Source organism: Danio rerio, chromosome 2 (genome assembly GCF_049306965.1).
Source record: "Danio rerio strain Tuebingen ecotype United States chromosome 2, GRCz12tu, whole genome shotgun sequence".
NCBI classification, from domain to species: Eukaryota; Metazoa; Chordata; class Actinopteri; order Cypriniformes; family Danionidae; genus Danio; species Danio rerio.
This window is the reverse complement of record NC_133177.1, coordinates 55367743-55395000: the sequence shown is the minus strand read 5'-3', so window position 1 is coordinate 55395000 and position 27258 is coordinate 55367743. Positions and strand designations below refer to the sequence as shown.

Sequence of the window (27258 nt, the reverse complement as noted above, 5' to 3'; positions counted from 1 at the left end):
ATTAACTAAAGTAAACAAACACAACTAGGAATTTTAAAAAACATTAATAAATGTTGAACTATAATTAATACATGTTTTTTTTTCTATCCTAGTTCACGTTAGTAAATACAATAACTAGTGGAAACTCATTGTAAAATGTAACCGGAGATTTAAACCTGACCTTGGGTTTATCATATCTGATGCGAATATCGTATCTGATGCTAAATGAAATCTTTTATTTTGGGTGAACTTTACTATGCTACATAAAATAACATTTACTCAATAGTTTGTTCAAACTACTGATTTAAAATGAGCTGAAACGACTTTATTAAGTTTTGTTGGCGACAACTTAATAGACTTATAGTAACTTGTATCAATCAATCAATCAATCAATCAATCAATCAATCAATCAATCAATCAATCAATCAATCAATCAATCAATCAATCAATCAATCAATCAATCAATCAATCAATCAACTTTTATTCATGTAGCACTTTACAACAACCACGGTTGACCAAAATGCTTTACACAAGTATAAGCAAATTATACAACACAACAGAAAAGGAGACGATGCAAAACAATACAAAAAGTACACTGAAAAAAGTGTTGCATGCAGAACTGTTGCAAAAAATTAATTAGTGTTGAATTTAAACAAACAAATTAAATTCAATAATGTTCAACTAAATTTGCTTGTTTAAATTCAACACAAATAAATTGTTTAGAACCACTTAACGTAAAAAAAATTTAGTAAATCCAAAGACATCGTCTTTAAATATTTTTTTTATTCTATAAATTCTTTAAATAATTGAGTACGAAACTCAGTGGGTATTCCAAAGTTTAGGACGTGCCACTGCAAAAGAGCAATCACCCCACTGCTTGTATCTTGACAGAGGGACTTCAAGCAGAAGCTGGTCAGCAGATCGCAGAGCTCTGCTGGGTTTTGTGCACATGCAAAATTTTGCATAAATAAATAGGAGCAAGGCCATTGATGGCATTAAAAACAAACATCAAAAGTTTAAAATCAATTTTAAACTTAACAGGGAGCCAGTAGAGGAAGTAGAAAACTGGTGTAATGTGTTCACTTTTCCGAATGTTAGTTGACGATAGTATAGTATAGTAATTTATAGTATAGCAACTTAATAGATTTATGTAATGTTTAGATCCACTTAAATTTGTAAAAAAATAATAAATTAACTTAACCCCTGTGTACTGTTCAAATTGACTATGCTTCCGTTATGTTGGTGGCTGTCTTTGACCCATTTTTTTTGCACTGTAACTGATGATCAACAGTAAAAATAACACATTTTATTTCTTCCCGACAAAGAAAACCAGCAATAATCAAGAATTAGACATGATTGATGATGTCAGGGCTTTGCAATTTAAAAAATATCATTATAATGGAGGTCAATGGGGCAAAAACATCCTAACAGGACAAAAGTGTAGTCAATTTGCCCAGAGATGATTGTTGATTTTTTTAAAAGCATTTTCCTAAAATATGTGTCAAAATAAGATTAATCATCAAAAATAACTTCACTTGCTGAAACATAGAAAAAGCTGTGGCCAAAATGAGACTCAAAATCACCTCAGCGTGGATGAAAACATCCCCAACAGCACATAAAAGTTAAGTGAATTGAACATAAAAGGTTGCCCCAAATGTGTTCATTCAGCTCATTTCAAAGAAGTAGTTTGAACAAGCTTTTTTTGAGTGTATATTTTAGCACTATTGCCCTGCAACATATAGTATAAGGTACTAAAACCAGTGACATCAAAACTCAATTTTCCAATAGGTTGTAAGAATGACCCACTTATACTGTAAAGACGACACCGTGTCTCCTCTGATTGGGTGTTTATGTTGAGTGGTTCAGACGGGGCCAGCGGTTTCCTCTGTTATCCCCAAATGCCACAGGCCACGAAAATCCCCAAGCGTCCACGATCAGGCTCTATTAAACCCTCTGATACAGAAAACAGAGGAAAGGAACAGCTGCTTGGTCAAATCCTTTCATATTTTCCAGTTAAAAGATCAACACACATGACATCATGAATATAGCACCTGAAACCAATACGCATTTTGTCAGTATGATCCAGTGTTGCGTGTATTAAGTTACTTTACTTTTTTGAAGAAAAGTAAAGAAAGAGTAACTTTTCAAAGACACAGTAATTAAAAATGTAATTTAAATACAATATTATTGTAATTAGTAACTTTATGCAATTATTATGTTATATATAATTAGTTATTAATTACTTTTTTTTTAAAGTAACTCACCCAACACTGGTCTGATCACAAATGGATGATGCTGAATACAGGTATAAATATATAACTTTCAGTGCAATAAGCATGTCGTTTTTTTGCATTTAAAAGACGTCTAATAGACATCCAAACATAGACATCTTGACTAAAACAAAGCTAAAGATGTCTAAGAATAACCCAAAATTAGACTCAGTCATCAACACCCTAGTACATTTGTTTTCGTTGGTAGAATGTGAAGTATAATATTTTAATGCAACTACATTAACATAATTGGTGCACTGTGTCAACCCCATAACCTGCAGAATAAAAAACAAACCACAGCAAGTGGTTAAAAGCAGCCCAAATCTATAGACTTGGCAACCCTCTTTAATACTGCAATCAAATAGATGTCTAATAGATGTCCAAACATAGACATCTTGGCTAAAACAAAGCTATAGATGTCTAAGAATAACCCAAAATTAGACTCAGTCATCAACACCCCATTGGTAGAATATGTGAAGTATAATATTTTAACGCAACTATATAAAGATAATTAGTGCATTTTGTCAAACCCAACCCCTGCAGAATAAAAACCAAACCACAGCAAGGTATTAAAAGTAGCGCAAAACTGCAGACTTGGCAACCCAGTTTAATGCTGCTATCAAATAGATGTCTAATAGATGTCCAAACATAGACATCTAGGCTAAAACAAAGCTAAAGTCTAATAGATGTCTAAGAATAACCCAAACTTCATCGTCCAGTCATCAACATCCTACTACAGTTGTTTTCATTGGTAGAATATGAAAGTTAAATATTTATTGCAACTATATACATATAATTGCTGCATTGTGTCAAAGCCATAACCTGCAGAATAAAAAAAACAAACCGCAGAAAATAGTTAAAAGTAGCTAAAATCTGCAGACTTGGCAACCCAGTTAATCAAATAGATGTCTAATAGACGTCCAAACATAGACATCTTGGCTAAAACTAAGCTAAAATCTAATAGATGTCTAAGAATAACCCACAATTAGACTCCTAGTCATTAACTTCCTAGTACAGATGTTTTCAATATTAGAATATGTAAAGTTAAATATGGTAATGCAACCATATAAACATAATTGGTGCACTGTGTCAAACCCATAACCTGCAGAATAAAAATCAAACCACAGCAAGTAGAATAAATTTGCAGACTTGGCAAAAGATTAGGTTTAATAGATGTCTAAGAATAATTCAAAATTAGGCACCCAATTATCAACTTGCTACTACAGTTGTTTTTATTGGTAGAATATGTAAAGTAAAATATTTTAACGCAACTACATTAACATAATTGGTGCACTGTGTCAACCCCATAACCTGCAGAATAAAAAACAAACCACAGCAAGTGGTTAAAAGCAGCCCAAATCTGCAGACTTGGCAACCCTGTTCAACACTGCAATCAAATAGATGTCTAATAGACGTCCAAACATAGACATCTTGGCTAAAACAAAGCTATAGATGTCTAAGAATAACCCAAAATTAGACTCAGTCATCAACACCCCATTGGTAGAATATGTGAAGTATAATATTTTAACGCAACTATATAAAGATAATTAGTGCATTTTGTCAAACCCAACCCCTGCAGAATAAAAACCAAACCACAGCAAGGTATTAAAAGTAGCGCAAAACTGCAGACTTGGCAACCCAGTTCAATACTGCAATCAAATAGATGTCTAATAGACGTCCAAACATAGACATCTTGGCTAAAACAAAGCTATAGATGTCTAAGAAAAACCCAAAATTAGACTCAGTCATCAACACCCTAGTACAGTTGTTTTTATTGGTAGAATATGTGAAGTATAATATTTTAACGCAACTATATAAAGATAATTAGTGCATTGTGTCAAACCCAACCCCTGCAGAATAAAAACCAAACCACAGCAAGATATTAAAAGTAGCGCAAAACTGCAGTCTTGGCAACCCAGTTTAATGCTGCTATCAAATAGATGTCTAATAGATGTCCAAACATAGACATCTAGGCTAAAACAAAGCTAAAGTCTAATAGATGTCTAAGAATAACCCAAACTTCATCGTCCAGTCATCAACATCCTACTACAGTTGTTTTCATTGGTAGAATATGAAAGTTAAATATTTATTGCAACTATATACATATAATTGCTGCATTGTGTCAAAGCCATAACCTGCAGAATAAAACCAAACCACAGCAAGTGGTTAAAAGTAACTAAAATCTGCAGACTTGGCAACCCAGTTAATCAAATAGATGTCTAATAGACGACCAAACATAGACATCTTGGCTAAAACAAAGCTAAAATCTAACAGATGTCTAAGAATAACCCACAATTAGACTCCTAGTCATTAACCTCCTAGTACAGTTGTTTTCAATATTAGAATATGTAAAGTTAAATATGGTAATGCAACCATATAAAAATAATTGGTGCACTGTGTCAAACCCATAACCTGCAGAATAAAAACCAAACCACAGCAAGTAGAATAAATGTGCAGACTTGGCAAAAGATTAGGTTTAATAGATGTCTAAGAATAATCCCAAATTAGGCACCCAATTATCAACTTGCTACTACAGTTGTTTTTATTGGTAGAATATGTAAAGTAAAATATTTTAACGCAACTACATTAACATAATTGGTGCACTGTGTCAACCCCATAACCTGCAGAATAAAACCAAACCACAGCAAGTGGTTAAAAGTAACTAAAATCTGCAGACTTGGCAACCCAGTTAATCAAATAGATGTCTAATAGACGACCAAACATAGACATCTTGGCTAAAACAAAGCTAAAATCTAATAGATGTCTAAGAATAACCCACAATTAGACTCCTAGTCATTAACGTCCTAGTACAGTTGTTTTCATTAGTAGAATATGTAAATATGTTAACGCAACCATATAAACATAATTGGTGCACTGTGTCAAACCCATAACCTGCAGAATAAAAACCAAACCACAGCAAGTAGAATAAATTTGCAGACTTGGCAACCCAGTACATCAAACAGTACATAAATAAGAATTATTCAAAATTAGGCATCCATTCATCAACTTGCTATTACAGTTGTTTTTATTGGTAGAATATGTAAAGTAAAATATTTTAACGCCACTACATTAACATAATTGGTGCACTGTGTCAACCCCATAACCTGCAGAATAAAAAACAAACCACAGCAAGTGGTTAAAAGCAGCCCAAATCTGCAGACTTGGCAACCCTGTTCAATACTGCAATCAAATAGATGTCTAATAGACGTCCAAACATAGACATCTAGGCTAAAACAAGGCCAAATTTGGGCTGTTAGTAAAAATCTAATAGATTTCTATAGAATAACCTACAATTAAATACACAATGAATGACTACACGCGTGAAGTCTTGTCGACAGCTAAAATGTAGCCTGATTTTAGCTATTAAGTCTATGTTTAGACATCTATTAGACATCTATTAAAAGTGTAGTAGGATGTACCTAGTGGTTAAACTAGGTATAGCAGTCCAAATTCATAATGTAATTATAATGTAATAATTCATGTAAACGATGGTTGCCAGATTGACGACACCAACATAAACAAGCATTGTTGTGTTCACATTTGTAATATGTGTATTATTTGCTAACTGAATCAACCTCATGTGGATTTTCCGAACGTTGAATCTGCGTCTCATTTTGGAAGCTGCTACTGTTGCATTTTTGGCTGCGTCTGCATACATTGACGGAGACTTGATTACAGAAATTAGTCAGTGGAATATAATTAGGTAAGTGGCAGGCAGCTGGTTATAGAGACCAACATAAAGACAGATACTTCAAAGGGGAATAACTGACTCTAGCATTGTTTAACAAGACAGATATGTTCACTTATCATGTATTTTAAATATCTGCTAACATACTATGGTATATTTATGCTTTAGAAGAAAATCATCAAAAACATACATTTGAACAGAATACTGCTTGGTGGGTTCTTTCATGTTGTAAACGCTCACGTTGTTGAAGGATTTTGAACAGATTTGTTCCTTAACTTGTTCACTTTGTTTAGCTTGTTCATCATGTGCACTATTTTGACAAACTGCTGCTTCATGGCGATGTCAGATCCTCCTCTCTGGACCAAATACCTCGAGTAAGCAGCACTTTTATTCTGCCATCCTGTTTTTCAATGTTTACACATATATGTTTGAAACTACTGTGGATTTTGTGGATTTAACTAGCAGGGTTGCCAGGTTGTCACAGCAAAACGAGCACAATGACCAAAAATAGTCCAATGGCCAATCAAACTAGCCCAATGATACCAAAACTCAAAATACACCACTCTCCATATCTAAAATACACATTTTACATCACTGTATGCATTATACAATGTTTATTTTGTATAAATCACTGTATATTACTAATTACAAATATTCTGCTTTTATAAATAACATTGTATCTTCTGTCACTGTTACCTTTGAAACAAATACAGCCACACACACAGTATTCAACATCCTACTATAGTTGTTTTTATTGGTAGAATATGTCAGTTGTTCCCAAAGTTGGGGTCGCGGGACAATTAGCGGGGGTCACTTTGTGATTTGCAAAAATCGAATTTATTTTATATAAACAAGTTGAATTAATCTACAGAAGAAAAAAATGTAGTTACATAAAAAAGCTAATACAAAGTCATCATCGTTTCAATTTTTTAGCGACCCTTGGGGTGATTGCGTCGTATTAAAGACACAGCAATAGCGTCAGATGCAGAAGATTGATTTTATGGCACCAGGTTAAACTTTGACAGCTTTACGGCACTCACGTACAATAAAAAATAAATACAAGCCACAACTAAACATGGAGGATGGTCTCCGAAACTTGGGCCTATTAGTATGTCTGCACTGTTGTGTGCAAGGTTTATATATTTATAACCACCTCAGAAGATAATGGGAGTAGCAAATTGAAAAGTTTGGGAACCCCTGGAATATGTGAAGTATTTTAAGGCAACCATATAAAAATATTTGGTGCATTGTGTCAACCTCATAACCTGCAGAATTAAAAACAAACCACAGCAAGTGATTAAAAGAAGCCCAAATCTGTGAACTTGGCAACCTTGTTTACTACTGCTATCAAATATGCATCATTTTGGTGGTCTTTAGATGACGTGCATTTATATACACTCACTTTATTAGGTACACCTGTCCAACTGCTCGTTAACGCAAATTTCTAATCAGCCAATCACATGGCAGCAACTATAGGATTGAGGCTACACTTCGCACAGGCTCACCAAAACTGGACAATAGAAGATTGGAAAAGCGTTGCCTGGTCTGATGAGTCTCCATTTCTGCTGCAACATTCGGATGGTAGGATCAAAGTTTGACGTCAACGACATGAGAGCATGGATCCATCCTGTCTTGTATCAACGGTTCAGGCTGATGGTGTTGGTTTAATGGTTGTAGGCGATATTTTCTTGGCACACTTTGGGCCCGTTAGTACTAATTGAGCAGCGTGTCAACACCACAGCCTACCTGAGCATTGCTGACCATGTCCATCCCTTTATGACCACAGTGTACCCATCTTCAGATGGCTACTTCCAGAAGGATAACACGCCATGTCATAAGGCGTGAATCATCTCAGACGGTTTCTTGAACATGACAATGAGTTCACTGTACTCAAATGGCCTCCACAGTCACCAGATCTCCATCCAATAGAGCACTTTTGGCATGTGGTGGAACGGGACATTCGCATCATGGATGTGCAGCCAACAAATCTGCAGCAACTGCGTGATGCTATCATGTCAATATGGAGCAAAATCTCTGAGGAATAATTCCAGTACCTTGTTGAATCTATGTCAGGAAGGATTTAGGCAGTTCTGAAGCCAAAAGGGGGTCCAACCTGACACTAGTAAGGTGTACCTAATAAAGTGGCCGGTGAGTGTAGATGAAATTTGTTAATTATTTTAAACTGTAAAAACAGCTGTGTATTTAATTTTGAGACCTTGCTATCATGTTTTAAAATGAAACAAATTAAACTACTTAAATAAAAATTTAATAATTGTCATATTTACAAACAATTTAATACTCTACTAATGAAAATAATTACATTTTAGTTCAAATAAAGGCACAATAACTGCAGAACATGTATAAATTAATAACATTTATAACCTTTTATTTATTTTACTTTACTTTAAGTAATATTTTTGTATAAAATATTTTATTAAATAATTATTTTGTGACAGCTTAATGTCTGTGTAGATTTTTTAAAACTCTAAAAACATTAAAAATGTAAAAATCTCAATGATTAAAGGGTATTTGCTTTTAAATAAATAAAGGGTATTGCTTTTTAATGATTTTTTTTAACTTAAAATATGTTTTACATCCAAAATGATGCATATCTGAGTTTAAACAGGATATTTAATGAGAAACTACTGCCTTTTGCCTTTCATTCAATCCAGCCTCCATATGCTAAATAGAGTTTTCCTTCTTAATTTAATGCTTTGCTAGGGTCCCGAAAACCACATTGGTAAGAGCTGCATCTCTACAAGCCTGTCGTCACAGTTCTGCCTGCAGCATCAGCAATACCACACTGCCATGATGTCACGTCCCATTCGATTTTTGAACGTCTCTAACATTACGTGCATTCACATGGGAGCGTGAGAGTGTTAAATTTAAGCTAAAGCTGTGTAGCGCAGGTTTCCGGTGTCTAAGCCCTGGCCTAGATTTTAACAGATGACCAGAGTTTCCATATTCACTGATTATGCCTCTAATACAAAGCCACAGCGACCCAGCTCAAATAGAAAAACATCATATGCATGTGTGGAATAGATTTTAAAGAGATTGAGCATGAGCATGCAGCATGTTCACAATTCACCACTCGCATTGAAATAAACCTGATGCATGTTGATATAAAAACAGGCCACTTACTGCAGTCATCACTGTTAAATGTTTTCTATTGGCTGATGTTTTCTCTCATGTGTTTCTCCAGGTATACATTCACTGGCATTTACACATTCGAGTCTCTGATTAAGATCTTGGCCAGAGGGTTTTGTACTGAGTGTTTCACCTTCCTCCGAGACCCATGGAACTGGCTGGATTTCAGTGTCATCGTCATGGCGTGAGTTTAGTTTTTGGCACTTTAGAAACAGACCCTTTAAATGCAATAATATGTTTCTACAGATGTAGAATGTAGAATGTTGGAACCTGTAGCCGTTGACATCCATAAATTAGTAGAAAAATTACTATGGAAGTCAGTGGCTACCAGTTTCCAGCTTTTTATATATATTTATATTTTTAGAAGAAAGGAACTTTGGTTTCTGACAAGTGAAAAGTGAGTAAATGATGATAGAATATTCATTTTATATTTTTAATATAAATATCCATCACTAATGATGCTGTTAACTGAAATTCAAATATGCAGAATGTTTGGATTCCAAAAGGCACTGTAATGCTGCGTTCACACCAGATGCGGAACGCGCGTCAAGCGTGAGTGATTTACATGTTAAGTCAATGCAAACGCATGAATAGACATCCTGCGGCGCGATACGCGCGAATGGCGTGGCGCGAATGATGAGAATTGCATGGTGCGAATGGCGCGAATCACTCGCATTCGAAAATCTGAAATTCAGCGTACATTCGCGCCGCGTTAACCAATCAGGAGCTTGCTCTTGTGGGGGCGCTATTGTGACGTATCGCCTGTTGTCGGTGTCCCAGAGGAAATCCCCCAGCAGACACCGACAAGAAGTTCATCAAACTGGGCTTGGCTCAGTCAGAAGCACCGCTGAAAACCTCCATCAGCCAGGTTCAGTTTCTGGAGGAGTCTATGAGCTTAAAGAGCTGGATGCAGCTCTGAAAGGATGTAGTGGACTCAGACACGGCTCTAAACGTATCGACGCTGTTTATCATCCTTCATAAAGCACATAAACACTGTTATTTTCTTCATAAAATCCATGTTAGCCCTTTAGCTTCGAAGCTAGAGTCACGGGGCAGACAGAAGCCCTGCCCATCACGCGAATCCGCGTCTGTTCTGAAGTGAATTTGACACGTTAATGAAGCGGGGTTTGACGCGCGAATGAAGCGATTAACCTCAAATGTTCACGCAACTATTTACGTGCGAATAGCGTGATTTATCCGCGCGTTCCGCTTCTGGTGTGAACACAGCATAAGTGGTAGAGATAACACAGCGATAACTCACAAGAGACAAGGTAAACTCACCAATTAGAGCAGAGTAGAGCCAATTGACTAATGAGAGCCGAGTTGGAATATCTGACCAGAGAACAATAGGGTTAGCTGACCAATCCGACTAGAGTACGACCGACCAATCAGAACAGAGTAAGACTAATGGACAATCAGAGGAGTGAAGGGTGAACTTTCTAATTAGAACAGAGGAGGGTCATTTGACTAGAGCAGAGTAGGATCAACTGATCAATCACAGTACAGTGGGATTATATGGCCAATCAGAGCAGAGGAGGGTCAACTGGCCAATCAGAACAGAGTAATCTGATCAGAGCAAATTTGGAACAACTGACCAATCAGAGCAAGGTGGGACTACATGACAAATCATAGCAGAGAAGAGCCAAATGACCAATCAGAAAGGAGTAGGGTCATCTGATTGGAGTAGAGTAAAATCAACTGATCAATCAGAGCACAGTGTGACCATATGGAAGTCAACTGACCAGTCAGAACAGAGTAGTGTCATCTGACTGGAGCAGAATAGAATCAACTCACCAATCAGAGCACAGTGGGACCATATGGCCAATCAGAGCAAAGTAGGGTCATCTGACTGAAGCAGGGTAGAATCAACTGACCAATCAGAGCACAGTGGGACAATAAGTCCAATCAGAGCAGAGAAGGGTCAAATGACCAATTAGAACAGAGCATGACTATATGACCAATCAGAGCAGAGAAGGGTGAACTGACTAATCAGAACAGAGTCATCTGACCAGAGCACAGTAGGACTAACTGTCCAATCAGAGCACAGTAGGGCCATATGGTCAATCAGAGCAGAGAATGGTCAACTAACTAATCAGAACAGAGTAGTGTCATCTGACTGGAGCAGAATAGAATCAACTGACCAATTAGAGCAAAGTATGACTATATGGCTAATCAGAGCAGAGAAGGGTGAACTGATTAATCAGAAGAGAGTCATCTGACTAGAGCACAGTAGGACCAACTGACCAATCCGAGCAAAGTGGGACCACATAGCCACTCTGAGCAGAGAAGAGCCGAATGACCAATCGGAACAGAGTAGAGTCATCTGACTGGTGCAGAGTAGAATCAACTAACCAATCAGAGCAAAGTGGGACCACATGACCAATCAGAACAAAGAAGAGCCAAATGACCAATCAGAACAGACTAGTGTCATCTGACTAGAGCACAGTAGGACCAACTGACCAATCAGAGCAAAGTGAGACCACATAGCCACTCTGAGCAGAGAAGAACCAAATGACCAATCGGAACAGAGTAGAGTCATCTGACTGGAGCAAAGTAGAATCAACGGACCAATCAGAGCAAAGTGGGATGACATGACCAATCAGGGCAGAGAGGAGCCAAATGACAGAGCAAATTGGGACCACATGACCAATCAGAGCAAAGAAGGGCCAAATGACCAATCAGAACAGAGTAGGGTCATCTGACTGGAGCAGAGTAGAATCAACAGACCGATCAGAGCATAGTAGGACCATATGGCCAATCAGAGCAGTAAATGGACAACTGACCAATCAGAATAGATTAGGGTCATCTGATTGGAGCAGAGTAGAATCAACTGACCAATCAGGACATAGTAAGATTATCTGACATAAGCAGCGTAGGACCAAATGAACAATCAAAGCAGAGTGGGGTTAACTGACCAATGACAGCAGAGAAGGATCAACCGTCCAATCAGAACAGAGTAGGGTCTTCTGACCAGAGTAGAGTAGGACAACATGACCAATCAGAGCACAGTGGGACCATGTGGCCAATCAGTAGGGATCATGTAGCCAATCAGAGCAGAGAAGTGTCAAATGACCAATAAGAACAAAGTAGGGTTATCTGACAAGAGCAGTGTAGGACCACCTAAACAATCAAAGCAGAGTAGGGTTAACTGACCAATCAGAGGAAAGAAGGATAAACTTTCCAATCAGAACAGAGTAGGGTCATCTAACCAAAGTATAGTAGAACCAATAGATCAATTAAAAGCACAGTGAGACCATCTGGCCAGTCAGAGTAAAGCAGGGTCAACTGACCAATCAGAGCAGAGTAGTTATCCAAATGATCAGTCAGAACAGAGTAGGGTCATCTGACTAGAGCAGAGTAGAATCAACTAACCAATCAGAGCACAGTGGGACCATGTGGCCATTCAGTGCGGATTATGTAGCCAATCAGAACAGAGTAGGCTTATCTGACCAAAGCAGAGTAGGACCAACAGACCAAAGCACAGTGAGACCATCTGGCCAGTCAGAGCAAAGCAAGGTCAACTGACCAATCAAAATAGGATTATTTGAATAATTAAATCTTTATCTCCTTTCCTTAAAAAAAGTAAAAATCATGGTTCAAGTATATATCAAGTACTTATTCATGGTGCTGTCCATGGTGCTGAACATCATACTGTGCAAGGCCAGAGAGTGGATTGGATGCAGAAACAGAGAGAATTCAAGAAAGATGAAAATCATGAGAAGCAGGTACCCAGAAAGAGATTTGTCAGGTGACCTAAATATGCAGCATTACAGCTCAACCGAATCAGAGGAGTGGATTAACTGAAAGAGAGAGAGAGACAGACTACTGCAGGATGAACATTTCCATCATTAACAAACCGCGCTGTTTGCAAAGTTTAGAGGGGTCATCTCTTCTGCTTTACATCTGATCTGCTGTTGAGGAAAGCAAATATAAGATGCTCTGTTTGTCTCACTATTATTAGTAGTAGTAGTATAGTAGTATTATTATAATTAATTTTAAAATAAGATAAATAGAACAATAAAAAACAATGGACGGACGGACGGACGGACGGACGGACAGATAGATAGATAGATAGATAGATAGATAGATAGATAGATAGATAGATAGATAGATAGATAGATAGATAGATAGATAGATAGATAGATAGATAGATAGATAGATAGATAGATAGATAGAACAGAAGGATGGTCGGACAAACAGATAGATAGAAAACGGACAGACGGACAGACAGATATATAGATAAAACGGACGGATGGTTGGTCAGACAGACAGACAGACAGATTAACGGACGGATGGACAGATAGATCAACGGACAGACAGACAAATAGAACGGGTGGGCGGGCGGGCTTATGGACGGACGGACGGGTAGATAGATAGATAGATAGATAGATAGATAGATAGACAGACAGACAGACAGACAGACAGACAGACAGACAGACAGACAAACAAATAGATCAACGAACGGACGGACAGACTGACGGACGGACGGATGGAAGGACGGACAGACAGACAGACAGACAGACAGACAGACAGACAGACAGACAGACAGACAGACAGACAGACAGACAGACAGACAGACAGACAGACAGATAGATAGATAGATAGATAGATAGATAGATAGATAGATAGATAGATAGATAGATAGATAGATAGATAGATAGATAGATAGATAGATAGATAGATAGATAGCTTGACGGACGGACGGACAGATAGATAGAACAGAAGGATGGTCGGACAAACAGACAGATAGAAAACGGACAGACGGACAGACAGATATATAGATAAAACGGACTGATGGTCGGTCAGACGGACAGACAGACAGACAGATTAACGGACGGACGGAAAGATAGATCAACGGTCAGACGGACAGACAGACAAATAGAACAGATGGGCGGGTAGGTAGACAGACAGACAGACAGACAGACAGACAGACAGACAGACAGACAGACAGACAGACAGACAGACAGACAGACAGACAGATAGATAGATAGATAGATAGATAGATAGATAGATAGATAGATAGATAGATAGATAGATAGATAGATAGATAGATAGAACAGAAGGATGGTCGGACAAACAGATAGATAGAAAACGGACAGACGGACAGACAGATATATAGATAAAACGGACGGATGGTTGGTCAGACAGACAGACAGACAGATTAACGGACGGATGGACAGATAGATCAACGGACAGACAGACAAATAGAACGGGTGGGCGGGCGGGCTTATGGACGGACGGACGGGTAGATAGATAGATAGATAGATAGACAGACAGACAGACAGACAGACAGACAGACAGACAGACAGACAGACAAACAAATAGATCAACGAACGGACGGACAGACTGACGGACGGACGGATGGAAGGACGGACAGACAGACAGACAGACAGACAGACAGACAGACAGACAGACAGACAGACAGACAGACAGACAGACAGATAGATAGATAGATAGATAGATAGATAGATAGATAGATAGATAGATAGATAGATAGATAGCTTGACGGACGGACGGACAGATAGATAGAACAGAAGGATGGTCGGACAAACAGACAGATAGAAAACGGACAGACGGACAGACAGATATATAGATAAAACGGACTGATGGTCGGTCAGACGGACAGACAGACAGACAGATTAACGGACGGACGGAAAGATAGATCAACGGTCAGACGGACAGACAGACAAATAGAACAGATGGGCGGGTAGGTAGACAGACAGACAGACAGACAGACAGACAGACAGACAGACAGACAGACAGACAGACAGACAGACAGACAGACAGACAGACAGACAGACAGACAGACAGACAGACAGACAGACAGACAGATAGATAGATAGATAGATAGATAGATAGATAGATAGATAGATAGATAGATAGACAGACAGACAGACAGACAGACAGACAGACAGACAGACAGACAGACAGACAGACAGACAAACAAATAGATCAACGAACGGACGGACAGACTGACGGACGGACGGATGGAAGGACGGACAGACAGACAGACAGACAGACAGACAGACAGACAGACAGACAGACAGACAGACAGACAGACAGACAGACAGACAGATAGATAGATAGATAGATAGATAGATAGATAGATAGATAGATAGATAGATAGATAGATAGATAGATAGATAGATAGATAGATAGATAGATAGATAGATAGCTTGACGGACGGACGGACAGATAGATAGAACAGAAGGATGGTCGGACAAACAGACAGATAGAAAACGGACAGACGGACAGACAGATATATAGATAAAACGGACTGATGGTCGGTCAGACGGACAGACAGACAGACAGATTAACGGACGGACGGAAAGATAGATCAACGGTCAGACGGACAGACAGACAAATAGAACAGATGGGCGGGTAGGTAGACAGACAGACAGACAGACAGACAGACAGACAGACAGACAGACAGACAGATAGATAGATAGATAGATAGATAGATAGATAGATAGATAGATAGATAGATAGATAGATAGAACAGAAGGATGGTCGGACAAACAGATAGATAGAAAACGGACAGACGGACAGACAGATATATAGATAAAACGGACGGATGGTTGGTCAGACAGACAGACAGACAGATTAACGGACGGATGGACAGATAGATCAACGGACAGACAGACAAATAGAACGGGTGGGCGGGCGGGCTTATGGACGGACGGACGGGTAGATAGATAGATAGATAGATAGATAGATAGACAGACAGACAGACAGACAGACAGACAGACAGACAGACAGACAGACAGACAGACAAACAAATAGATCAACGAACGGACGGACAGACGGATGGAAGGACGGACAGACAGACAGACAGACAGACAGACAGACAGACAGACAGACAGACAGACAGACAGACAGACAGACAGACAGACAGACAGACAGACAGACAGACAGACAGACAGATAGATAGATAGATAGATAGATAGATAGATAGATAGATAGATAGATAGATAGATAGATAGATAGATAGCTTGACGGACGGACGGACAGATAGATAGAACAGAAGGATGGTCGGACAAACAGACAGATAGAAAACGGACAGACGGACAGACAGATATATAGATAAAACGGACTGATGGTCGGTCAGACGGACAGACAGACAGACAGATTAACGGACGGACGGAAAGATAGATCAACGGTCAGACGGACAGACAGACAAATAGAACAGATGGGCGGGTAGGTAGACAGACAGACAGACAGACAGACAGACAGACAGACAGACAGACAGACAGACAGACAGACAGACAGACAGACAGACAGACAGACAGACAGACAGACAGACAGACAGACAGACAGACAGACAGATAGATAGATAGATAGATAGATAGATAGATAGATAGATAGATAGATAGATAGATAGATAGATAGATAGATAGATAGATAGATAGATAGATAGATAGATAGATAGATAGATAGATAGATAGATAGATAGAAGTGCCCTTGGTTAACAAAAGAAAACAATAAAAAGAGATAGTTTGCCCAGTTTTTTTTTTCTTTTTCTTTTGTTGAACCCTAAAGAATGTATTTTGATGAATGTTAGAAGCCGGTACCCATTGATTCATAAAGGTTTGAAACCACCTGAGGGTGTGAGCACATTATATACTGTTGAAGTCAGAATTATTAGCCCCCCTGTTTATTTTTTTCCACAATTTCTAAACATAATAGTTTTAATAACTCATTTCTATTGACTGACTTATTTTATCTTTGCCATGATGATAGTAAATAATATTTAACTAGACATATTTCAAGACAACCAGGTTTAACTAGGTTAAATAGGTTAAATCGGCAGGTTAGGGTAATTAGGCAAGTTATTGTATAATGATAGGTTGATGTGTAGACTATCAAGAAAAAAATATAGCTTAAAGGGTGTAATAATTTTGACCTTTAAATAATTAAAAAAAAATTAAAAACTGATTTTACTCAACCCGAAATAAAACAAATAAGACTTTCTCCAGAAGAAAAAATATTAGCAGACATGCTGTGAAACTTTCCTTGTTAAACATCATTTGGGAAATATTTAAAAAGAAAATAAAATTCAAAGGGGGGTAATAATTCTGACTTCAACTGTATATATACAAGATGTTAAATGAAACATTATTATCTTTTTTGGTGTTATGATGTTTGTATTTTGGTGGTTTTCAGTTACTTAGGATCATCTATGAAGTCTATGAAACCTGGAATGATGGTGTGTGATACCAAAATACAAAATATCCGCTTTGCTCGTTATTAATTATGCAAAATGTTCAAAGCGCATAAAGCCAAGCTGATTAGATTAATGTGGCGTCTCTCTCTGTGTAGTCATTAAGAGTGACAGAGCCGATTTCTCTGGTGCAGAACTATTATAAAATATACACAGACCCGTTTGGAGGGCCGGTCAATCTCTAAGACCCCATTAACACTGCCAGTGAAATGTAACACAATTCTGATTTTTTGCTCGTATGAGACACAGATCGGATCTGTTCTATGACCGTGGAAACACGAAAAAAACGCATGCATTCGGAAATTCACAGGTCGGTTTCAGGCCTCCTTCATATGTGGAAATCAATCAGATATAGATTGGATATGTGACAATGCGACTGTCGTGTAAACAGGCAGATCGGATTTATTGAGGCATTCCGTTCTGTACATCATTAAACTTGCGACAAAGTGGTGCTTCTCCGCGGTTTAATGACAGAAAGAAGATTGTGTGTGGAGATGCCGACGCAGTAAACAACATCAGTGAAAACACAGAGGAGGAAAGTGGTCAGTCGCCACAAATTGCTCCCACCAGACCTGAGATCTCTCTCGTACCCACAAATTCCTCTGAATGGTGGAGGACACCATATATAAACCATAAGCGAAAGCTGCGACGACAGCTCTTTCCCACCTCTGGTTCAAAATAACTTTTAAGTTGTACAAACTTCGTTTTGTAACTTTTGCTTTTTGTCGCTATTAATACACGCACTGCGGGCTACACATAGAACAACTTTATTCTCCACCAGTATAACACCAGTGCGCACACAGACAAAGGCTACATCTTTAACTACACACACACACATCAGGGCCATACCATTACATAAACTGCGCGGGAGTAAATTTGGACTGAACCATTCACTTCTTATACTACATTTCACAGAACTAAAAACAAGACAATTTCTTCCATCGTGGCTAGTGTGGCACAGATGCTAGAACCCGCCTTTATGCATGCGTGACATCGTAAATTGTATGGCAGGTGTAAACACATGAATTGGATATGACATAAAACATGATATAAATATATAAAACATATTATATGATATAAAACAACATATAAACAGACAGGCAAACAAATCAAATATAGGCAACAAATAGGAATTGGGCATCAAGACCTGACTGTGTAAACGGGGCCTAATGGTCAGTTTGACGCTTCAGCCACAATAATCTTAACCACGCCCCTTTTACCATTAGTTTGCTAAAGGAGAAGGATGCAAAAAAGCCCCGCCCCTACTCAATATTCCATTTCAGTTGGAAGTACATCAATATACTGAAATTATAGTTCCGGTTTAGGTCTTCAAGTGAAGTTTCACAAACTAATTTCGAGAGGAGCACATGATATGATTGACTGCAGCTGGCCACCCAGCTACATTCATTAGTTAGCCAATCAGATTAATCCAAACTCACTATAAGTAGCCTAGCTAGAACTACTCCCTTATCTTCGTTTTCCGAAGAAATCCCCCATCCACCCCTTTTCCTCCTTTACCACAGGGGAGCTCTCGAGAACCACCTGATCTCGTACTCCCCTTACATGCTCTATGGACCTGGCGGGAGCCCTGGGCTCAACTATCTCCGAGCTCAGGGTTCTCTCCCGGGACAGCATGCCAAACCTGCTAACAGTTGACAAACGATATCTAAGTGTGAACTCTTGAAATGAACATAAATCAATGTTCATACTGCTGAGTGACTGCTGTCCCTGTCTTTTTTTACAGGTATGTGACAGAGTTTGTGGACCTGGGAAATGTATCAGCATTGCGGACGTTCAGAGTTCTGCGGGCTCTAAAAACAATATCGGTGATCCCAGGTGAAACACACATTCACTTTCTGCTTCTATACATGCTCTAGATTCAGTCACGAGTTCATGTGTGCTGTTTATTTGACATATTTTAAAATTAACCTGACACTACTATCTTTAAAGCTGTTTGTTCATTTATTCATTTACCCTTTATTAATCTTTGGTCGCCACAGCGGAATGAACCGCCAACTTATCTAGCATATGTTTTACGCAGCGGATGCCCTTTCAGCTGCAACTCATCACTGGGAAACATCCATACACACTAATTCACACACATATACTACGGACAATTTAGCCTACCCAATTCACCAATAGCTCATGTTTTTGGACTTGTGAGGGAAACCGGAGCACCCGGAGGAAACCCATGCCAACACTAGGAGAACATGCAAACTATACACAGAAACTTACCCAACCAAGGCTCAAACCAGTTAAAACATTTACTATTAGCAGGTTAGCCGAATAATATCAAAACTCAAAAACCCACTCGTAAAATACATACTTTAAAAAAAGCGTTAATGACTGTTGCGAGTCTTTGGTGGCTGCAATATTCATTCATTCATTTTCCTTCAGCTAAGTCCCTTATATATCAGGGGTCGCCACAGCGGAATGAACCGCCAGCTTATCCAGCATATGTTTTACACAGTGGATGCTCTTTAAGCTGCAACCCAGTGTTGGGAAACCCATACACACCCATTCACACACACTTATACACTATGGACAATTCGGTTCATCCAATTGGCCTATAGCTCATGTCTTTGGAAAGCAACGCAATCTAACGGCAATTTGTAACTTTTTAATTAAGTGGCTAAATCGTATGAATTTGTGCGACCTAATTCGTACAATTTAGTACGATTTGCTCATCACCCAATGATGGCGGGGGTTGGGTGCCACGTCTCCTTTTCAAAATTTTCGTACGACTGAATTCGTACAAATTATCCACTAAACTGAAAAAACGGAAAATACTTACGTTTCCTCCTGAGGTCAGGCTGGGGAAACTGGAGCACCCGGAGGAATCTCGCGTCAGCACAAGGAGAACATGCAAACAATACACAGAAATGCCAACTGACCAGGCCAGGGACTCGAACCAGAGACCTTCTTGCTGTGAGGCAACAGTGCTAACCACTGAGCCACCATGTTGCCCCGCTGCAATGTTTTTGGACTTGTGAGAGAAACCAGAGCACGCGGAGGAAACCAACTCCAACACTAGGAGAACATGCAAACTCCACACAGAAACGCCAACTTACCCAACCAAGGCTCAAACCAGTTAAAACATTTACTATTAGCAGGTTAGCCCAATAATATCAAAACTCAAAAACCCATTCATAAAATACAGATTTAAAAAAAAGCGTCTATGACTGTTGCGAGTCTTTGGTGGCTGCAATATTCATTCATTCATTTTCCTTCAGCTTAGTCCCTTATATATCAGGGGTCACCACAGCGGAATGAACCACCAGCTTATCCATCATAAGTTTTACACAGCAGATGCTCTTTAAACTGCAACCCAGTGTTGGGAAACCCATACACACCCATTCACACACACTTATACACTATGGACAATTTGGTTCATCCAATTCGCCTATAGCTCATGTCTTTGGAAACCAACGCAATCTAACGGCAAGTTGTAACTTTTTAATTAAGTGGCTAAATCGTATGAATTTGTGCGACCTAATTCGTACAATTTAGTACGATTTGCTCATCACCCAATGATGGCGGGGGGTGGGGTGCCACGCCTCCTTTTTAAAATCGTACATTTTCGTACGACTGAACTTGTACGAATTCGTAAAAATTAGCCACTAAACTGACAAAACGTAAAATACTTACGTTTCCTCGTGAGGTCAGGCTGGGGAAACTGGAGCACCCGGAGGAAACTCGTGTCAACACGAGGAGAACATGCAAACAATACACAGAAATGCCAACTGACCAGGCCAGGGACTCGAACCAGAGACCTTCTTGCTGTGAGGCGACAGTGCTAACCACTGAGCCACCATGTTGCCCCACTGCAATATTACTTTGGTCAGAAACAACTCAGTTTAAATAATATTTACTCCTACAGGTCTTTTTACAATGTATATCGCTTCAAAGCAGCTTAACATAGATGAAGTTCTAGTAAATTGAAGCTGCTTCAGTTCAGTTGTAGTTCAGTTTAGTAGTTTGGTATTTTCTAGTCCTGTTTCCACATTGTAGATCCTGCGATATGACACACGTTGCAATATCGATGCTAAAACTATATATCGCGCAGCCCTATAGATAATATGTACTATTCTATAAAACACTCTATAAATACATTTGACTCAAGTCTTTCCATCTCTCCAGGTTTGAAGACCATTGTCGGTGCTCTGATCCAGTCGGTGAAGAAGCTGGCGGACGTGATGATCCTCACGGTTTTCTGTCTCAGTGTCTTCGCTCTGATCGGTCTGCAGCTCTTCATGGGGATCCTGAGACAGAAGTGCGTCCGCAGCATCGGCCACTGCGTCAACTCCACATACCCCGGAAACGGGAGCTTCGTCTGCAACAACAAGACCTGGCTTTCTGTCAAAGACTTCCTCACTAATGAAGGTGCAGATCATTTATTTTGAATAAGACACATTCTAGAATTGCGGGAACATTTCAAGCATGCTTGAAATCAATTTGAGTACTGAATTTTTTAGGCACACATGAAATTAAAACTAACCATATTGATTTTTTATTAGCTCACATTGCTAGTTTTGTTGTGAACAACTCATCTGTGCATGTCATTAAGAAAAAAAAACAATAGTTTACCCTCATAATCTATAACTGAAATCTAAAAATGCACTTCCCGTTTGTTTTCAGTTAAACTCTCAGATTATGTCTGTCTAAGGTATTGGGTGTGGCTAACATACATAACCACGTTCCTACAGCTGTCAGTATTGACGACAAACAGAAGTGGTGAGCAGGAGTCTGTTAGGTTGTAATAACTCTCCCAAAACCCTTTTCCACGTCGTTCTGAACAAAATGCCTACTATACTACATCCAATCAGCTCGTAGTAGAAAAAACAAGCCCTGCCCGTTTTTTGTCAATATTCCGTTTCTCTAGGAACTGCGTCACAATATGAAAAATACAAGTCACAGCATCTGGTCCATATGGACTTTCACTCTCTAATTTCAGTATATACCCTGTAAACATAAACACACATTGTTTTTAGGGATAATGTGATAGTATTTGTGTTATTATTCAAAACAGTTTCGTTAAAGTGTTTGCTTTATAAAAACAAACGAAGGTTGATCTTGGATGGTTTAGCTTGAATGTACCCACAATTCTAGAATCAGCCATATATTGCATCATTTATTTTTTATTTATCGCTGAGTGTATTTACATACATGTTACTAAATGGATTATACTTCATAGTGCGCATGGTCACTGTGTAGCGATTTACTTAATCAGCATGATGTCATAAACGGCTTAAGCGTAAGCCACTGACAGCTCGATTTTCACTCATTATCCTTATTTCTCCAATAATAGGAGAAAAATCTTTAAATTGTTTAACACATTTGACTGTGTGCCACATAAACTGCAATATTTGCAGTTTTGTTTCCATTTTAATTTCAAATTTAAATGAATTTAAAAATGTTTTATTTCTATTTTTCTATTATTTTTTCAAATATATATAATTTTTCTCAAAAAAAGTTTATTTTCTTTCAGTTTTTGTTGCATCAAGGTTAACTAAATGAAAAACTATCTGAAATTTCTGGCTGATACCAATAATAACTCAATATTTGAAAGCTTTTAACTTGTATACAGTTGAAGTTTACATACACTGTATAAAAAGGCACATAACCATTTAAAAAAAAAGTCAGATGTAATGACTAAACTTTTTCTCTTTTAGGTAAGTTGGGATTATCAAATTTGTTTCTGCTATGCTTAATAGCAGAATAATGAAAGATATTTATTTTTGAGAAATTTTTAAGAAAGAAAACTTTTCTTGAAAGTCAAGTTTAAATACAATAAGATTATTCTGCCTCTGAAAAGGCTCATATGATGATGTCAATGTTTTGGAAGTTTCTGATTGGCTAATTGACAACATTTGAGTTAATTGGAGGCACAACTGTAGAATAGTATTTAAGGAAAACCTCAAACACACTGCTTCCTTGTGTGACAACATGGGAAAATCAACAAGCCAGAATCAACAAAAAAGGCCAGATTACAATTTGCTAAATTACACTGGGAAAAAGACCAATTTTTGGAGACATGTCCTGTGGTCTGGTGGAGCTAAGATTGAACTGTTTGGCCATAATGACCAGTGTTACATTTGGAGGACAAAGGGAAAAGCTTACAAGCCTAGGAACACCATCCCAACTGTGAAGTTTGGGGGCGAAGAAAGAACATTATGTAGAAATACTGAAGCAACATCTCAAGACATCAGTCAAGAAATTAAAACTACTGCCAAATTAGTTATAAGGTGCTTTAAGGACAACAGAGTGAAATTTTTGGAGTGGCCATCACAAAGCCCTGATCTCAATCCTATAGAAAATTTGTGGGCAGAGTTGAAAAAGCTTGTGCGAGTAAGACAGCCAACAAATCTGACTCAGTTACACCAATTCTGTCAGGAGGAATGGGCCAAAACTCCTGCAAACTATTGTGAGAAGCTTGTGGAAGGAGACCCAAAACATTTGACCAAAGTTATACAGTTTAAAAGCAAAGCTAAAAAAATAACAAAGAAATGTGTGTAAACTTTTGACTGTCTAGAAATTAATAAAAAAAAAAAAACTCAAAAAAATAATTTAGGTAATCCTAACAGACTTAAAAAAATTTTAGAGTGTATGTAAACTTCTGGTTTTAACTGTATGTTGTGATGAATAAAATCTTGATATGTATTTGATTATAAAAACAAAAGGCAAATGCAGTGGACAAACTTTTTTTTTTTTTTTCAAAACCTTAACTAACATCAGGGAAACTGCATTCATTTACCTATCGTGATTGGCTGTTTTTGATAAAGGGGAGGAGCTACATTATGTCCCACCTAGTCTTCATGTTTCAGTTGAGATTACATCAAACATCGAATGAAAAATGCACTTCACAAGACCTTAAATATGGTTAATTTTATATTTTATTTTCATTTGATTTAAAGAGAAAGATTATTAGCTAACTATAACAAAACTCTAATTCAAATTGACTTTCAAAGTGTTTTGCAGAAGTCACTGAATTTTACTTTTGCCCCCTTAGATAATTTCTACAAAATTGAAGGATCCAAGGATGCCTTAATATGCGGATACAGCAGCGATGCTGGGTGAGTGATCTGACTTATCACATTATGCTAAAACAGCAAGGTTTTCGATTTCAATTTGTTGTTACGAGTTCAGTTTGCAGACATTTTGTGTGCGGCAACTCTGATTTACATACAATTGAAGTCAATTGAAGAATTATTAGCCCCCTGTTTTTATTTTCCCCCATTTTCTGTTTAACAGAGAGAAGATTTTTTAATAGTTTTAATAACTCATTTTTAATAACTGATTTATTTTGTCTTTGTCCTGATGACAGTTTATTATATTTGACTAGATATTTTACAAGATACTACTGTATTATTCAGCTTCAAATGACATTTAAAGGTTCACAAAACCCTTGAGTACTTTTTTTAAATTATTAACAGATTTGTGTGTGTTGAGCATTAGTTAAGACAATGTTAGCATCTGTCAGCTTTAATTGTGGGGAAAACTGGATAATTTGAGCTTTTGTCAGCTAATTTCAGCTTCCGGTTTAAAATGATTTTTGGGGCGGAATCAAAATAGTCGACGCAGTGCAAAACTGCAAGTGCAAAGAATGACACGTCAGTTTCTCATTATTATTCATGGCTGAGTTTTCTTATCCTATGAGAAGAGCCGGCTTCTTAATTATTCATGACTGCGCGTGCTTTCCGAAGGCAAGGCAGACCTGCCAGTGCCAAGCTGTGAGACACGTTGATGACTGGGTTAGACCGCGTCCACGGACCCACAGCACACAGTATTTAGCTGTTCATGAAGGGTCGTATGTGTTTGTTTCCATGATCCACGGGGTTTGTTGCATGTTTTTCCCCGCGATGCTGTCAGGGCCGATACAGCAAGGCTGTTTGTGTGCAGCAAGCATTTTTGTCGGGAGAGCAGTAGGAGAATTGGAGAATGGCGGACGTTGTCTTTTATCAGGAGCTCGTTCACATTCAGACACATCGCCGTGCTGCTGCGTTTGCCTGAATCCTCTAGATTACCAGCAGGGCTAATGGTTAAAATAGACAGGGCAAGAGACCTGCTGCACTCTGCATTCAGACCCGGGGATTGAGGGAGAAGGCCTCATTTTGTGTTTATATGAACACGATTATCTTTATAATGATATAAATTGTGGTTATCTGTATATGAAATTACGAATAACAAATGTTGCAGGACATTAAATCACAGTTTATTTCTTTACATTTTAACTTTGTGGACTATAAAATCATGCGTCTCCTCACAGTTTGTATGTCATTTTGTGAGCTGATAACAGTTGTTCGCTCCCCTCCTTCTTCCCTGCTGGCCACGGCCACTTCCGCCCTTTGCTCGTGGAGCTCCACGCCCATTATCATGCATCTTTTAAAAAAAAATCTGAGGTAGACCTGAACTGAAATTGGGGGGGTTTCATGGCCCTTTAAAGGCTTAACTAGGTTAATTAAGCAAGTTAAAGTAATTAGTCAAGTCATAGTATAACAATGGTTTGTTCTGTAGACCTACAAAAAAAATATATTATAATAATTTTAATAATTAATAATTAAATAATAATAAACTAATAATTTTGACCTTAAAATGATTAAAATTTTTAAAAAATATTTGTTATCAGACATACTGTGAAAAATTCCTTGCTCCATTAAACATCATTTGGGAAACATTTGAAAAAGAAAAAAAACTCAGAGGAGGGCGAATAATTTCGACTTCAACTGTAGATAATCACTCATCTACCCCGTTTCATTCATATGAATCATTAGTAGAAGTTTCCAAGAATCCTAAATAGGATACCGCTTAATGTGAGAACACAGCGCTGTCTCTGCGTGTGAGGAGATGCATCCGTCTGCATGTGGACATGTGGGATTTAATCAGAGCTTTATGACAGTCTCTCATGATATCACGGAAAGATGAGCTTCCTTTAAAGCTTACATAATGTCATTACATGTTAGCTAATTAGTAAAAGGATAGGTGTATTTTAAAAAATAAACATGGGTTAAGATAGGCATGGGTCGGTATAAGATTCTGATGTATGATAACCTTGGATTAAAATATCACGGTTTCACAAAATCACGGTATTGTGATCACTGCTCTAAAATTGATTCTTTTTAAATGTCTGTGCAAAAAATGTAAAACTTTTTTTCCCTTTGAACACAATATAATTTATTTTAAGAAACATTTAAGATATTTTGGAGAAGTAAACACGTCAGGCTAAAAAAATAAAATAATCCATTGACTTTTGCTGTATTTGTTAGTTTCATAAGCACAGATTTCTTTACAATTTAAAACACCATCTTTGGATATCTTTTCTGCTGGAGATACTGTCATCCTAAAAAAAAAAATAACAAAAAAAAATTACATATATATATATATATATATATATATATATATATATATATATATGTGTGTGTGTATGTGTGTGTGTGTGTGTGTGTAAATAAAAAATTGTACACATACCTTAGGAATAGTGTAGCACAACATTCTGATGATTTTAAAACCTTGACTTTTTCAAAGCACGGTATACTGTACCTTGAAAACGGTTATCGTCCCATGCCTAGTCAAAATCAGGTAACAGATTTAGGTGTCTGCACCACATCAAATTTAGAAAAAGGATTTAATGTTCATATATAAAGATGTCTTCTGTAAATAATAACAATAACAAAACTATAAATAGACAAAATTTTTCATTTTTGCTAAGTTTTAGTAATGAATTAATTCGTTAAGGTCATTAAAATGAACTCAATTTTGTTGATTTAAATGCTTATATATATAAGCATTTAAATCATATTATATATAGGATTTTATATATATATATATATACAGTTGAAGTCAGAATTATTAGCCACAATGAATTATTAGACTATTATTAGATGAATTATAATTCCATGAGTTTTCAGGGAGACAGACCAAAATGGGAGATGGGTCTGAGATACGGGAGACTCCTG

At 37.8% G+C, this 27258-nt stretch overlaps 1 protein-coding gene across 3 annotated transcripts in view; it reads left to right on the top strand.

Annotated features, from left to right (window-relative positions):
• Positions 1–27258, top strand: part of scn12aa (sodium channel, voltage gated, type XII, alpha a) — a 155030-nt gene that overhangs the window by 39821 nt on the left and 87951 nt on the right. For all 3 annotated transcript variants that reach the window (XM_068212913.2, XM_009298901.5, NM_001044922.1), the window contains 5 exon segments: positions 6222–6311; positions 9140–9268; positions 19050–19141; positions 21446–21688; positions 24315–24378. In XM_068212913.2, coding sequence (XP_068069014.2) covers positions 6222–6311; positions 9140–9268; positions 19050–19141; positions 21446–21688; positions 24315–24378 — 618 coding nt within the window.